At 43.5% G+C, this 16,729-nt stretch overlaps 1 protein-coding gene across 1 annotated transcript; it reads right to left on the bottom strand.

Annotated features, from left to right (window-relative positions):
* Nucleotides 1–522: 522 nt before the first annotated feature.
* Nucleotides 523–15,670, bottom strand: LOC149521803 (uncharacterized). Its single transcript, XM_089772399.1, has 5 exons — nucleotides 15,488–15,670; nucleotides 9,052–9,123; nucleotides 4,062–4,165; nucleotides 2,319–2,427; nucleotides 523–686 (listed from the first exon to the last, which is right to left on the bottom strand). The coding sequence occupies exons 1-5, from the start codon at nucleotides 15,531–15,533 to the stop codon at nucleotides 661–663; spliced, it is 357 nt and encodes a 118-aa protein (XP_089628525.1). The 5' UTR covers nucleotides 15,534–15,670; the 3' UTR covers nucleotides 523–660.
* Nucleotides 15,671–16,729: the final 1,059 nt, after the last annotated feature.

Genomic DNA, 16,729 nt, shown 5'->3' with positions numbered 1-16,729 from the left:
CTGTAATCTAGACGCTCTCTTTCGAAAGAGGCTTGTAGCCTAGACGTAGCCTGGGAGACAGAGACTTGAAACTTTATCTTGAGTGAACAGTAATACAGCGACATATAATCATGGTCAGGGAACAACTTCCATTTTAAATGGAATGGAATGGAGGTGACATTTTTTGGAAAAGTGAGCCAGACATTGCAATTTGGACCCTTACTCCAAATGTCCCCTTTATATCTTGTTTGTTTCAACAGTCTATAGGTGGACCTTTTCTGGGTGCAGCAAAACTATTCAAGAGTAGATCCAAGGGCTAGTATAGTCCTTTTTTTCATATTAGGGAGATCTCGTCAGCTGTTCCAGTGATGCCAGAACATCAGATACCACTGGAGTGAGCAGCCAGAGCTTCGTTTTATCGGCACATATTTCATATTTACAGTAGAAGCCAATGAGTGAAAGTGAGGAAATGTGAAAGGATAAAATGCAGAATATACAAAAAGCTGGTCAACATATATGCATTTTATACCATTTATGAGGAAATATAGCTGCTAATTCTGTTTAATATCATTATGTGTTTCTGCATAAATACATACATTGCACTGAAATAGATGACTGATTCATTATAGGGGAAGAATTTACAAGTATGGCAGTGTTCTTTTTTCCTTCTGGAGGAATGCTCTAATTCACAGTAAAGTTGTTCATGTCTGAAATAAAATGGGAAAATAAGCAAGTTATAATGGTAACTGTGCATCTTTTTTAATGTATAGCATACAGTGATAAGGGACAAATCTTTAACTGGTGTGAATTGTCCATTGAAGTCAGAGCTTGGATTTTATTATGAACAGCTTATTATGAACAGTGCATATTCACGTTATGGCATTATTTTGAAATAGCGCTATTTCGAAATAACATGTTGTTAAGACGCGGTTATTTCAAGAGAAACCCCTTCTCTTGAAATAACCCTTATTCCTCATACAATGAGGTTTACCAGTTATTTCAAGAGAAGGGCTTTCTCTCGAAATAACCGCGTCTCAACAACGTCTTTTATTTTGAAATAGCGCTATTTCAAAATAGTGCCATAATGTGAATATGCAAATGAAGTGTGGGGATATTTAAATCCCGGCTTCATTAGCAATTTCGAATGTCTTCATTTGCATCCCTATTTTGAAATAGAGTGCAAGTGTAGACATACCTTAAGGGGTTAACTATGTCCCCTGTACCTAGCCAGGTATTTGATAAGCCAATAACAATGCAGATAGCGATTTCAAACTCGGACAAAGGAATTTTTAACTTTTCCCTTCTTTGTCTAAGTCAGAGCAGTTTTCTTCCAAGTAACAGGGATATGGAAAGGGCTGTCTCTCTCTCCAAGAAAAGTCTCCTCAAAATGTGTAAGTAGGGCAAAGTTAGTTAACCTATCAGGTTTTATTGTTTTATGGTGTGGGAATGTGGAAATAATGTCTGTGCTGTTAAAAGTGGGGTTTCCCTCTCTTTTGTAACTAAGTCCTGAGCCCAGGGGATGCCCCTGAGTATCTAGATTAATTGGTGGCTCTTTTCCATCTAGTCACCTGCTGGAGTGGCAACTATGGTTTTGTTTTGATAATAAAAGTTTGTTTTCTTTTTCTAATTAACCTGTTATTGGTTCATTTCTGTGTCCTGGAAAATCTTTCTGTGGGTATACGAATGCCTCTGACTAGGGGGCAGCTATCACAGACTGTAGCTTGTATTTTCTCTTTTCTTTTTCAAGCTCTTTGGGGGAAAAGAGCTTCAGGTACCCCTGAGGTTTTAGGGAAGAGGCTTCCAAAGTGATCTCTTGCCTGATTTTTCTTGTAATAGTAGGATGGTGGCAGCGGTTTTTATTCTCCAAAGTCTGGGTATTAGGATTTTGGGGGAAGCTTTTGTACCAAAGCCTGTAGAGATCAGGTTTTGGGGTGCTTTTGCGGGCTCCCACTTCTGCATTTATTGTGCCAGAGTGGAGAATAGCCCTGACAACTTCCGTAACTGAAATTAATGTATACACCAAAGTTTTCCATGCTTTAACACATGACCGCATAATTCATTTTTGTACTCCTTTCCCTTCTCCATTTCCTCTTTTTGTCTGATTTTGGCTCTCACTAATGTCGTTTCTGGTTTTTACATTGCAAGCAGGGACAAGATCCTTTCTTTTTTGTTTTGAAATTCCTAGCGCATATTTGGGTGCTCAGAATGAGTGGTAATTTCCACTTGGAGTTATAGCACATAGCTTGCTGCTGTCATGGGAACTAGTGAACTGTTCATTGGATCAGGAAATCAACAAAGATGACCTAGAAATACCAAGTAAAAATACAGAACCTCAGTACCTTCTACAAAAGAAGTGTGAATTGTTGTAACAAAAACCAGGAGGTGGAGAAGAACAAAGAGGAAGCGATGATGGCCCTGGAGTGATGATCCTGCAGATTCTGTGAAAGCCTGTAATGTTAAAAAAACAGTCATTCTGAATAATGTTGCATCAAAGCTAGAGTTAAAGTTCATTGCCCTTTGTACTGTCTCAGAGCTGCAAGTAGGTCTCTGCCTCAGTTTCCTCTGTTGGGCTCTCAGTAAGTCCAAGGAGGCTTAAGTATATTGAACAGCGGTGCCTCGTCAGGGGTTGGGTTTATTTAACTCAAGGGAGGAACACACAAATAGAGCTCCACCCTAGCATCCCAGGGGAAGAGGGTAGAGGATGAATCAATCTTCACGTACTTGAGTTCTTGCCCCGTGAAGCCCTATTGGCCCAAGCCCCTTTTCTGAAGTTAGGGTTTCTCATCATCCAATGAGAATGGGTCTCTCCTCTTGGGCCAAAGTCCCCCCTGTGATGGCGTGTTGGGGTTCCCCCTGATCCTGCACCCCCGAAGCAGCAAGAACAGACTCCGCTAGCCAGTAGAATAGAGATGGTTTATTGCTTCTTCAGGATACAGCCCAACATAGACGTGATGTAGTTACGGGAGTCAGGGCCAGGGTGCCTCAGACCCCGGGGTTAGGGGGTCCATCGCCCCATCAACCCATAGTACCCAGCTTAGTCTGTTCCCTTCATGTTTCCTAGCCAGACTGCCTTGCTCCCAGATCCTGCCCCCCAGCTAGGTGTTCGTCTCCTTCTTCCTTCCTTTGTCTCTCTCTCTGGGAAGAACCTTGTTATCTGCTTACGTTGGGACTAGGTGTCTGGGCCAATACACATGTGGGTGAGTCAGTGGGAATCACACGTCACAGAGCAGGGGAACCCCTGGTTATAGAGCAGACAGCACCCCCACTACGTCACACCTCCAGAGATCATTCCATGGCAGCCCTTCTAAGGAGCAGCATATAATTCCTTTCATCTGGGGCTCCTGCTGCTGTCTGGTGAAGCCTGTCCATTGGGACCAGATTTTACTGGACTTGGCATTTGGACCTCTCATCAGCCTCTTGCACCTAGGAGCATTCTGCCTTGGTTTCCTTTCCCAGTGAGCTCACTAGTTCCAAGGCCTCCCCATAGGAACTTTCTTCTTCTTTCTGCCTTCTGGCCCGTTCTTCTCAGAGTCTGTTCTCTAGGGGGTCTCTACTGGAAATAGTTTCCTAGCCAGGTCCCCTCAGGAGCACTTTCTCTAGGCTCTTCCTGAGCTTTCTCCTGCCTGGGCCCACATAACCCTTTGTAAGACCCACGTGTTCTTTAACTAATTAATTTCTGGCCTGCAGGTTAGGTGGTCAGTTATCCACAGAGGAATTGAACCTGGTTTGTTCTCTTTAGCAGAGCCTGTTGCAAGTAGACTGAAGGTCTGGCTGCACTCAGGGGCTAACTTCTCTATGGTATCTCCTATGTATAGATCTGGGTAAAATATACATAGTACGGTATCAGGGTGATCTTCAAAATGGGACTTAGGAGGACTTAGTGACGCATCATCTGTATGCTGGTCCTTTGCATACAGTTGGATATCCCTCTCCTTGAATAATTTTTTGATGATTTTCTTAGTGTATTTTTCAAGTAAGTTATCTGACCAGTTTAGAAATCTCTTCACCACGTTGCAACAACCTTTACTGCAAATGATAAATGCATCTTTGTGTTTTGAGGACTAAGAAAGAATCTAACTTACCTTTTCAGTTGAAGTTTTGAAATAACTGTGATCATATGTGTCGTTTTCTGAATAATAATAATAACCCGTAGAGTTTTCTAGACCATAATCAATTGAGTAATTATCTAAATGACAAAATGATTTTGAATGAGTCTATTTGCATCATGTACAAATATAGTTAGAGTTATTAAAGGTGCCTCTCACATACTCAGACTATATTCTATTTAGAATCACATCAAAACAACGGAACCCCTTTCCCAGCCTATTTTGGGCTCTGTGCATGTCAAACATTTTGAACTTTGGAAAACACAAGAAGGCCCCCCAAAAGTTAGCTTAGTTAAGGTGAAGTTAAGGATATGAGCACAAATGGGAAGACAGAAGAGTACAGAGTCTCAGTCTTAGACCGTGTGACATTTTCTATTAAAACTTTAGTCTCAGAAAGTTGATCAGAAAATTCAAAACTGATTTTTAAATAAATGTATATAGTGGTACTTAGCTGTTTATTAGCTCATTCAGGAACAACTTAAATATTATGTTTAAATACTTTAGTTTCCTAATCAAAATAAAATGTTCATGTTTAGCATGGCATCTGTACCGATAGTGATATTCATAATTGCACAGGGAAATACTTCCAAACACCAAGGGAAATAACAACAGACCTTCCCTTAGGCATGATATGCTTGTATTGAATGGAGCTGCACATCATACAAGTTGCTGATTGCTCGCAGGGCAGTTAGAATTTCCTTGTATTCTTAACATTTTGGTTGTTTGTTGGAGTACATGAACATTATACAAGAGTGCTTTTCTTCCCGGATATTTTGAAACTTGCATGCAAGCACAGCATTTTTGGCTTAGAGTGTGTGAGGGTAGGGATAGAGAGAAAACAAAGTAAAATAATGAAGTAATTTAAGGGTATTTGTTTTAACAGTCACACTTCAATGTTACCCATCGGAGGGTCACCATCTTTGCACAGGTGATACACATTTTTGTACATTCAGAAGTTACATTTATGTGTAAAAGTCTCAGCAGAGTCTCTGCGTTAGTTGGTCAGGCTTCATCTACACTGTGGACCTCCGGTATCCCAAAATAGCTATTCCATGTCTTAAAAGCAAGCCCGTTATCTTGAAATATAATGGATTCACTATTCAGATTTCCCTGTAAACTTCATTGGACGGGAGTTAAGGGATGTTTTAGAATAGTGCTTTATTTTGAAATTTGGTGCTGTGTAGATAGTGCCAAATTTTGAAGTAATCTATTTTGAAATTACCTTGAAATAAGTTATGCAATTTGCATAGCACAAATTGCGTCGCTTATTTCGAGGTAAGGGTACTGTGTAGACATACCCTAACTTAAAAAAATAATGAGTAGTCTTGTAGCACTGTAGAGATTAGTAAAATTCTATATCTATATATTATTGTTAGTCTCTAAGGGTATGTCTACACTAGGCTTCTAGTTTGAACTAGTTTGAACTGGAATGAGGTGTAAAAGGTAATTCGAACTAAGGACTTAATTCGAATTACCGTTTGACTGCTGCATGTAGCTGCGGGCAGTTAGTCTGGACTAGTGGCATTTAAAAATGGCGGCCAGACGGGAACGTGCAAATAAATCCCGGGATATTTAAATCCTGGGCTTCATTTGTAAGTTCGAATGCCTACATTAGCCTCCCTAGTTCGAACACTACAGGACCACTTGTTTCTGTTTTTTTTATTTATGTGTAAGTAAGCTCCGAATGAGCTCTCCTCTGGCATCTGGGGAAAAGACATCAGGAGAAAACTATCTGCAGAGACAAACCTACTCTACCTAGAGAGGATCAGCAGAAAGACCTGCATTGCCCAAGTCATGAATTTTGGCTGTTTTGGATTAAAATTCACTTTAGTTTTGAATCCAAGAGTTATGGAATGTTGTTATCCTTAATGTATAAGTCAAGAGTTGCAGGTGTGTAAGGTGTGCTCTGACTGAAAGGATCACCCAACATTTAATTTCATCCAGTACTCAGGGCCAAATTCAGATGCCAAATTCAAATGTGATTTAAAGAGCCTGGGGAAGGGCGTTCTTGTCTGATGGTGGGGAACTGTTGAAAGGGTCCTAGAAGTCTTTTGATTTCCCCCACAGTGTCAAGAGCCAACTAAATTAATTTTCCTCTGTGATCATGATCATTGCTAATTGATCCGAGGGGGATGAGCCTTTGCCCTAGAATGGAGACAACTTTGGGGTGAAATGACCATGCAGAAGAAGCAAGTAGCAGACCAGTTCCCCACTACCCAGTGAAATCGCTAAGGTAGGAAAGGGAACCTCATAACAGCAGCACAGTGAGAAGTGGCAGTGACGACAGGGGCAGGACACAACAGGGGTGACAGCAGCAAAGACAAACAGTGGCAAAGACTGCAGACACTCGTGTACAAAGGAGACAGAAGAGGGGCTACACCTGCATAAATGTGTGCCAGGCTCTCTCTCTGTCTCCGTCTAGACTACAGGCTGCTTTCAGAAGAAGCTTTTTTTGGAAGAGATCTTCCGGAAAAACTTCTTTTGAAAGAGAGTGTCCAAACTGCAAAAGTGCATCGAAAAAGTGATCTGCTTTGTCGAAAGAGAGCATCCAGACCAAATGGACACTCTCTCACCTGTAAGCTGTGATTGCTATGGGCGGAATGGCCACCAGGGCACCTGTGCTTTTTCCTCTTTCCTCTTCTTTTGAAAGAACTCCCACTTTCCCATCCACACACTAAAGAGCTCTTTCTCAAAAAGGCTTCTTCCTTGTAGAATGAGGATTACCAATGCTGGAAAACCCCCTCTGTTCTTTCGATTTTCTTGCGGAAGAACGCGATTGCCATGTGGACGTTCCTCAAGTTTTGTCGGAAAAACAGCCATTTTTCCAAAAATAATTCTGTAGTGTAGATATACCCGCTCTCGCTGCAGAAGGGACCTGGGTCATAGGAGTTTGTGACCTGTACCAGGTCACACACCCATGCTTACGGTTCCATGGAGGGGCCTCCAATTAATATTTCCTGTGAAACCAGAGTTGAGTCCCCACCAGTCCACCTGGGTTCCTTGCCCTGCTCAGAATACTGCAAATCCCACCACTCGGTGTCAGGGCAGGATATGAGAGGAAGGGAAGAGAAGTGGATAATAGGAAGTATGAGGCATGTCCAGAGGTTCTCTGGGCAAGCTTTGGAGGCAGATTAGTTGGATGTCATGCCACTGAATCCAGTCATGTCAGGATGTCTGGAGAGGCAGGGGCTGGGTGTGTGTGATAGTGGTAAAAAAAGAAACACATAAACTAACCTAAACTAATCACATTTCCCAGGTAAGAAGTAGGTAAACTCCATTTATCCTTGACTGCATTATGGGTCAGGGAGGACTACACAGAGAGAACATAAGACAGAACATAAGAACGGCCGTACTGGGTCAGAGCAAAGGTCCATCTAGCCCAGTATCCTGTCTACCGACAGTGGCCAGCACCAGGTGCCCCAGAGAGGGTGGACCGAAGACAATGATCAAGCGATTTGTCTCCTGCCATCCTTCTCCAGCCTCTGACAGACAGAGGCCAAGGACACCATTTCTATCCCCTGGCTAATAGCCTTTTATGGACCTAACCTCCATGAAATTATCTAGCTTCTCTTTAAACTCTGTTATAGTCCTAGCCTTCAGAGCCTCCTCTGGCAAGTACTTCCACTGGCTGTGTGAAGAACTTTCTTTTATTAGTTTTAAACCTGCTATCCATTAACTTCATTTGGTGTCCTCTAGTTCTTCTATTATGGGAACTAATAAATAACTTTTCTTTATTCACCCTCTCCATACCAGTCATGATTTTATAAACCTCTATCATATCCCCCCTCAGTCTCCTCTTTTCTAAACTGAAAAGTCCCAGTCGTTTTAACCTCTCTTCATATGGGACCCGTTCCAAACCCCTAATCATTTTAGTTGCCCTTTTCTGAACCCTTTCCAAGACCAAAATATCTTTTTTGAGGTGGAGAGGGAAGAGAACTCAGCGAGAAAGGAGGCCCAGGGACCAGGAGAGTTCCCTCTCCTTGGGAAGGGCCAGGTGAAGGCAGACTGCAGAGAACTACAGAGGATAGGTTAGGTTTCTGTGAAAGACCTGACACTAAGTCCTGTAAGCAGGAGGGAGGTGCCTAGAAGAAGCTGCCAGAGTCCCTGAGGAAGGGAAGAGGCAAAGCAATGGATAAACCTGCTAGAAAGAAAACCTGTCAGCAAGTCTCCAGGGAAATCCCAGCGCCTCTAGCAAAGGAGCAGAGCAGAAATTCGGGAGTCCCTGGAAGTAGTCCAAAAGGCATGGAAGGACCTTTTCTTTAGAGGCTGGGGTGGATTCTTTCATTGAACTTTTGGCACTCCAGAAGGGGACTGACTGGAAAGAGGTGACCTTGCTGGAGGGCTATCCTACAGAAAACATAGCCACACACAGGCCATCGTTGGCCCCAAGAGGTGATCAGTGCAGGTTGCTAGGGGCTAAGACTCCTGTAACGCCAGGAGTTCATGAGTAGTGAGCATAGCCACTTATGCTCCCTTTCAGCCACACTGTAAAATCAAAGCTGTGAACAACACATGTCAAAATAAATTTGAAATCATGTTTTTCTATAAGAGATGCAAGAAAAGGATTCAATTCAATTGAGATCATCTTGCCATGTTTATATTTGTTAAGGGTACGTCTATAATTGCACCTTAGTTCGAACTAGGGATGCAAATGTAGGCTACCGAAATTGCTAATGAAGCGGCGATTTAAATACCCCGTGCTTCATTAGCATAATCTCGTCCGCACGTTATTCCGTTCACCAGCTGATTCGAACCAGGAAGTGTGCTCCGGAACGCGTTAGTTTGAATCAAACCCCTTGGTTCGAACTAACGTTACTCCTCATTTTTTTGAGGAATATTTAAATCCCTGCTTCATTAGCAATTTCGGTCACCTACTTTTGCATCCCTAGTTCGAACTAGGGAGCAAGTGTAGACGTACCCTTACATATTTTAAACAACCTGATCAAAGTGCCATGCATTATCTCACCATAGAAATAATATGAGAAGTTCCAAAGGCCAAAACTGTCATATAATTTCTGTTCTTCTCCAGCAGCATTTCCTGGCCGGGGGAAAGGAATACATTAGTGCAATACAAATACTAGTGCAATACATTTCCCGGGAGCGGATGTGGGAAAGGAATACATTAGACCACTACAATTGTTAATAAATTTCTTGGAGGAAAAGGGGGAAAGCAGTAATTAGTGCAAAAAGCAATATAAACCTGACTTCCTACATTCTGAAAATGAAGATTTTCATAGGGTCTGATATTTCACTTCCACTAGGATATGTCTACACTAACCCCCTAGTTCGAACTAGGAAGGCTAATGAGGGTGACCGAAGTTGCTAATGAAGCGCGGGATTTAAATATGCTGTACTTGATTAGCATAATCCTGGCTGGTTGCCATTTTGGAAACTGACTAGCCCGAAGTAACTGCCTGAGTCTATACCTCATTCCACGAGGAGTACTAAGGGGTTTATCTCGGAATCCTGCTTCTCTGCCGCGTGTAGACGCGGGCAGTTACTTCGGGCTAGTCAGTTTCCAAAATGGCGACCAGCTGGGTTTATGCTAATGAAGCGCGGGATATTTAAATCCCACACTTCATTAGAAACTTCGGTCACCCTCATTAGCCTCCGTAGCTCGAACTAGGGGGCTAGTGTAGACGTTCCCCTAGTGAACAGCATCTCACAAAAATAGTGACATTGATTTATTGTGATTTCTTTTGCCCGTAGTTGCTCCCTTGTACTAGTAAGGGGCTCACAGAATGGCCCATAATTAGCTTTGAGAACCTTGGATCATATAACAAAATGAGTTCAAAGTATATGTGGATATGTCTACACAGCAAAGTTATTTCGAAATAACTTTACTAGCAACTACACAGCCAAACCGCTATTTCAAAATTAATTCAAAATAGCAGAGCACTTATTTTGAATTTGGTAAACCTCATTCCAAAAGGAATAACACCAAATTCGAAATAGCTATTTTGAAATAAGTGCTTTATAGAAACTTATTTTGAAATAGGAGGCCTCCAGCCTTCCCAGGGTGCCCTGGTGTCCCCTCCAGCCTCAACCAAGAACACTCCTCTCCCTCCCCCTCCCCAGAGCCCTTAAAGGGGTAGAGTCTGGCCACAGTGCCGGTGTGAGCTCCAAGCCTGCCAGCCCAGAGCCAGTAGTCACTGCCCCTGACCCAATGGCCCCAAAACATGAGCCAGCAAGCCACTGGCAGCCAGCCCTCCACCGCTCCCAGGAACAGACTGCCAGCTCCCAGGAGCCTGCCAGGGACCGGAGAAGGCAGGTGCCTTCCTGGTCTAGGGTGGAGATCATGGACCTTATTCAGGTTTGGGGGGGTTGTCCCCAACGTCCATGATCTCCGCTCTAGACAAGGGAATGCGGCCATCTATGGCAGGATAGCTGGCAGCCTGACCACCAAAGGCCACATGCGAACCCAGGAGCAGGTCATCCCAGGTTTCCCCCTCCCCTCTCCCACCCTCTCTCTTCTCCTCTCCCACCTCCTTTCCCCAGTCTTACCAGAGTTTAATTCCTTCATCTCCCTCCCCAAGTTTTGGTAAATAAAGAGAGTTTGTGTTCATGAAAATACGTGTATTTTATTTGACATCAGGAAGGGGGGTTAGGGAGGGGTAAATGGAAGGACGTGAAGGAGGAATGAGGCACAAGCCCTGAGTGGGACAGACCAGGGAGGCTCTTAGTGCTCCTCAGGGTGGAAGCTCTCCCGCAGGGCCTCCTGGATACTGACAGCCCCCCGATGGACCTCCCTGCTGGCAGCCTGCAGAAACTGCAGCCAGGCTCACAGCAACGCGTCTGCAAGAAGCACCAGAGTGCCCAGGGGCAGCTCTGGCTCCATGTTGCAGAGTGCTGTGGTGTCCCAAGTGAGGGCAATCAGAGCACACAGAGATAAAATGCTTTGCTGTCTCTCATCGAGGTAGGCTAGCAAGCAGAGAAACCTGAGAAGTGGCTGTCCGGGGGAGTCCCTTTAAGCACAAGCCTCAGATAGCCTCAGGCAGCAGCCACACAAAGTAACTCCTGACCTGATGCCCTGCCGGACCTGGTTCCGGACGGCCTTAAATGCAATTCAGCATCCACTCAGTGTGGACGCGCTATTTGGAAATAGCAAAACCCTATTTCGAAATGCATTTTGTGTGTAGACATGTTATTTCAAAATAAGCTATTTCGAAATAACGCTGTAGTGTAGACATACCCTGTGAGAACTCACATTTTCTTCTAAAAGTCTGTATTTCAAGCTTTGCCCATGTTGGGCAATCATCATTTATCTGGTGCTACAGTTTTTTGAACTCTCCTGTGGGGCAGTTTGTTTAACTCAGATATCACTTTCTCTATGACCATGGTGTCCAACACGCTAGCCACTAGCCACATGTGGCTATTTGGCCGGTTGAGTGTGGTTAGTTTGCTATAGCAGTAGCCACTATGGTAGCTATTGCTTTAGAACTGGTTGGACACCACAGCTCTATGATTTGTCTATTAATTTTTTAAGATTCTCCTATCACCTTAGTATCTAGACACCATGGGCACCCAGAAGCCTAGGCGGGGGAAGGCATAGCCTTCCCAAACCACCAGGCATGGCCCTGCCCACACTCCACCCCCAGAACACCTACTGTAAGCATACTGAGAGTGGAGTGTTGCTGCCCCCGAACATCTGCTGTCCCTGTGCTCCAGGACCCGGGAGGCTGAAGCCCCACCTTCCTCCCTCCCCAGTGCTCTGGGCCAGGGAGACTAGGGTGTGCATACTCGCCCCCTCCCCTCCCCATGGTGGGGAGGCAGGGACTCAGCAGAAGGGATGGGGCTGTAGGTGAGGCTATAGGTGGAGCCCTACCAACTGCCCATGCTATACACCATACATTGGATGTTGAATAATATTACTGCTTTCTCTTTAAAAAGAGCAAACCCTCTCCACTTCCTTTATCTTAAGTGCCTTAAAATGAGGATATGCTTCCAACAGGATTAAGCTTTGTAAATGGCTGACCTTACTGAAATTATACAGTTTTAAAGACTCAAGAAAGAGGATCTGGCTAAATATGGTCAGTTAACTTTTTCAAAAGTCTGAGTATAAATTCCCTTTTCAGGCTGTAATATTGCAAGGCTGTTGGGTTTGTAGAAAGTCCCATTTGTGCAAACAGTTACTGCCATGTATAGCCGTGCTCCCTGATATAGGTCCCAATTTGGCCTCTCATTTACCAGTGTTGGGGTTGTGTTTCAGTGTCTTGTGTCAGTAATTTTTCTCTTCACTATTGTGGGGATTCCTTGTTCTGCGAGAGAGTTATTTATTTACCTACCAGATAAAGTTATTTCTGACTGTTTGTAAAGCACTTTGGCATGAGAATTATTGGGGTTTGGTGTGCCTCTTGAATCTGTCATGGTACTCCTGCTATTTCATTTCATTGGGGCTTAGGTAAATGCATATACTATAAAGACAGGAAATAGAGGGACTTCCCCTTGAGTTTGATGCCCCTATTGATTTTATGTTCATCCTAGTTTGAACTAGGGTGGCTAATATAGTCATTCGAACATGCAAATGAAGCCCGGGATTAAAATATCATGCTTTATTTGCATGTTCCCGTGCGCCGCCATTTTTAAATGCCCGGTAGTTCAGACTCCCTGCCCGCGGCTGCACACGGCACGGGCTAGGTAGTTCGAACTAAAGCCCCTAATTTGGACTACCGTTACTCCTCATTTTGCTTTCATTGTATTCACTTTCTTCCATGTCTTCAATTTGATCTGTTCCAAAGCATTGATCCAATCTAATCAGTTCCTTTAAAAACTTTATACTGGATCTGTGGATATTATCTAGTATTGTTTGTGCCACAGTAAATTAAGTGATTTATTTATTAATTAGCTGTTGAAGGGAAAGGAAATGAAGTCAAGAACTTGTACTTTCCATTTGGAAATCCCCAAGAAGTCATAATCGGACATCAGTGTTTTGTTGGGCAATTTTCAGCAGAGTCAAAAGGAAATATATTTAGAAACAAGAAGCTGAAAGCATGCAGTTAAAATGATTGTAATGATGAAAAAAAATGCAAGTTACAAGTTATCTTTTTGTGTGCACATGAAATACAATTAAAAACATGTCAAAAAGTGGCTGAATTATTTAGGTGAAGCACAATTAAATATTTTGTGTTGTAGAAAAAAACCCACTGAAAAGTAGGAGTTGTTTCTGCAGTATATATCCAAATGATGATAAAATGTCTAATGAAGTTATCAACGGACTTTTATACAAACTTATTAATAGCTGTGTCTATCATTGCAAAGCAAACACCTCTGGTGAAATGTGGCAGGTGTTTAACAGCAATGCCATCAAACAGACTAGGAAGATAAGGATTCTTTTCCTCTTGGAAGCTGCTAGAGGAATTTAGGAAGACAGGATATAATTCTCCAAGGTAGAGTTTGGTCAAAACCCCTGGGTTTAGCAACCCCACTCGTAGAAAAAGGTTTCCCAGGATCATTAGGACTCTGGCTTTACATCTGATTTGGAAGGTGGAAGCCCTTGCAGCACAATGCTGTCTATTGGCAAGAGAGGCTTTGGTGCTGTGCTGATCTAGAGTGGAAACTGATGCCGGCTGACTTTCTGAAATTGCTTCTGACACTTCTGGAAATGTAGCTTCAGCATGGGCGATGGGTGACCCAATGACTTGGGGAGGCAAGCCCCCCAAACCCCACCCACCAGAACCCTTGTACCTCCCACCACCTCATGGCCTACTGGTCCCTGCTCAGCCTCCTCCCCTTCACCATCGCAGTGTGACTGATGGCCCATTGCCCATTCCTTGCCTGAGGGTAACACCCTCGATCCTCCCCTGACCTCAAAGCTCGGGAGAGCCAATGGGCGATACGGCCCCAGCTTGCCCTGGCTCTGGAGCAGGCATGGCACACAGCTGGGCATGGGCAAGGCCAGATGATGCAGTCTGAGAAGGCATTGCCTTTCCCACGTAGGATACCCACTACCCATGAGCTTCAAGAGCTCCCATCAAGCATCACACCAACCAGCCTAGCCTGCTTAAAACGAGCAGTGAAGGGCTCCCATCATGTGACATTCTGACTGTGGTAGATTTTTCCACTTACTGTGTTTCTATCAGTGCAGAAAATTTTTTGTTTCCATTTCACAAGCACGCAATAGTGCTCAGTGATGCCTGCCAGACACCATCTACTCCTCTGCATCCTCCCTCAGCAAACCCTTTCCCCGAAGTCTTCCCCTCCACTTGTGTGTCAGAGTCCCCTTGTGAAGACACCGTGTTTGTGTTTCGGGGGCCCTTGGTAATAATACTTGCATCATCACCTCGGGTTCTCCTCTGCTGGCTTGCTCATCCACAATAATCTCCTCTCCCCTTGGATAATAAACAAGTGGCTGCTGTCCAGACAGAAGCATGGGTCAAATGCGGATGCCTGCATCATGCCTGTGCTAATCCTTTTCTGGTTTCCAGATCCAAATCGCCTTCCTAGCTTTTAAAATCCACTGTTAAAGTCATTCCTGGCTCTGGCCTTGCCACTCCCTGTTCTCTCCTCTTTGCTCAGTGGTCTCCTTATTGCCTGTCCTCACAGTTAATACTGCAAGTAACTTCTCTGGAGCATCAGGTTTCTGCATCTCTTCCTACATCTTGCTTCAGATATCCACTGAAAATCTCTCATCTGCCTTGCCTGTGCCTCTTCATGTCTCTCTCTCTCTTTCTGCTATTATGTATTTATATTATATGTAGATATTCTGTAAAGTATTTCAGTATACAATTTTATATGGACATGATTGTATAATATAAAACAGTTCCCTATAAGCATACATCCCTTATGCTTTACTCAGGTGGTTTGTAATCACAACCTTTAACTTATCATAGTGATAGAAATGTAGCCGTGTTAGTCTGGGGTAGCTGAAGCAAAATGCAGGACAATGTAGCACTTTAAAGACTAACAAGATGGTTTATTAGATGATGAGCTTTCGTGGGCCAGACCCACTTTCTCAGATCAAACCATTTAACTTATCAATTCACCTTGCCCTCTCTGCTTTGTTATGTTAATCACCTGGCCAAATCAAGATAAGAGGCCAAACAGATCATTATAACTAACTGTAGTAAAAGCTTCTGAAGAGTGGCCGAGTTAGTCTGTAACAGGAAAAACTTAAAAAACAACAAATAGTCTAGTAGCACCTTAGAGACTAACAAAACATGTAGATGAGATTATGAGCTTTCATGGGCGCTACCATCTGAAGAAGTGGGTTGTCCCCCTGAAAGCTCATGATCCCATATACATGTTTTGTGAGGCCTTAAGGTGCTACTAGATTATTTGTTGTTTTGTAGTAAAATCAACATTCTTTTATAAGCACCTAATGGGTATGATTTCTTGATCAGTACAATTAACAGCACAACCACATCAACTGCAACCCACAGAAAAATGAAAAGTAAAATATTTACCCAGGAAAGTCTGGAGAAGCAAGGCTGCTGTTAGCAAAAAGCCCATTTTGTCACAGTTGATTCAATCCACTGGCTGCTTCTTGTCCTAGTCTGTAATTTTCTAAGAGGAACCAACACAATTGCTTGGCGTATAACAGGAAACGATACTGCTCTAACAGAACAAGTGATTTTCATGCTCTGAGAAAAAGCAGAGCAATTTTGCTTGTTTCCCACTTCCCTGTGGAAGACTGCCTACTTTTTATTGTGCATTGTATTGCAAATGAGCTGCAGCGCTTATTAAAATGAGTTAATCACCAGTGGGAACAGGGAAAATCCACTGAGCAGTGAAGAGCACTACTGGAGTACAGGCACGATTGCTGACTTCCTAACTTTTAAGTTTGTCTCTTGGCAGACAACATTGGCATTGTTTAGTATGATAGCATCAGTGAACTAGCAAAAGTGTAAAAGATGACTTATCAATTAAATTGTAACTAGAGGGTATGTCTACACTGCACAGCTATTTCAGGATACCGGCAGTCAACTCACAGAAGCATGGCCCAACAGGATTGTGGATTCGCTTCAAGGCAGAGTCGATTAGGGATAGATAGTTGCTTTTATTAATCTCACTAAATCACTACTATTTACAGGCTTAATACTGGCAATTGGTTACACGGCTACTGTAAAATAATACAAATTGGCATAGGCAAAGCAATGCATAAAAGAGTAACAGGCACTTGGAAATGCTTACACCTGTTTAGTCTGCGGGAAATCCTGTTTCAGTCACCTCGCATCGAGCTGCCGTGGACGTGGCTCCAGTTAGGGGGATTCACGACACCCTTCGAGGCTTAGGTTCCTGGTGAGACTCAATGGGCATGGGGCTTCCTATACTAGTTATACTACAGTTGTCTACCGGGTATGGACGTACCTGGCCCAACGTCAAACTTATTTACCTCTTAGTAGTTTCCCAGCTCAAGGCATGGATTGGAGCTGATAAAGCCCAGCTGCAGTTTGGGCTTGCAGCGTCCCACACTATGCTAAGCTGGGTACAGCAGGGATGGAAACTTCCAACCCAGGTCTGCTAAGCTGCAATATCCACATATGACTTTTGAGTGACAGCTACCCTGCGTCTATACAAGCATCCCGTTATTTCAAAATATTTATTGAAATAACGGGTGTGTTATTTCGACATCCCGGTAAATCTTTGTTCCACAAGGGCTAAGGGATGTCTCAAAATAACAGATTATTTCAGAATTTGGCACTGTA

The sequence above is a fragment of the Pelodiscus sinensis genome, chromosome 22, assembly GCF_052426305.1.
Source record: "Pelodiscus sinensis isolate ZL-2025 chromosome 22, ASM5242630v1, whole genome shotgun sequence".
Lineage (NCBI taxonomy): Eukaryota > Metazoa > Chordata > Testudines > Trionychidae > Pelodiscus > Pelodiscus sinensis.
This window is presented reverse-complemented; position numbering and strand designations above follow the sequence as displayed.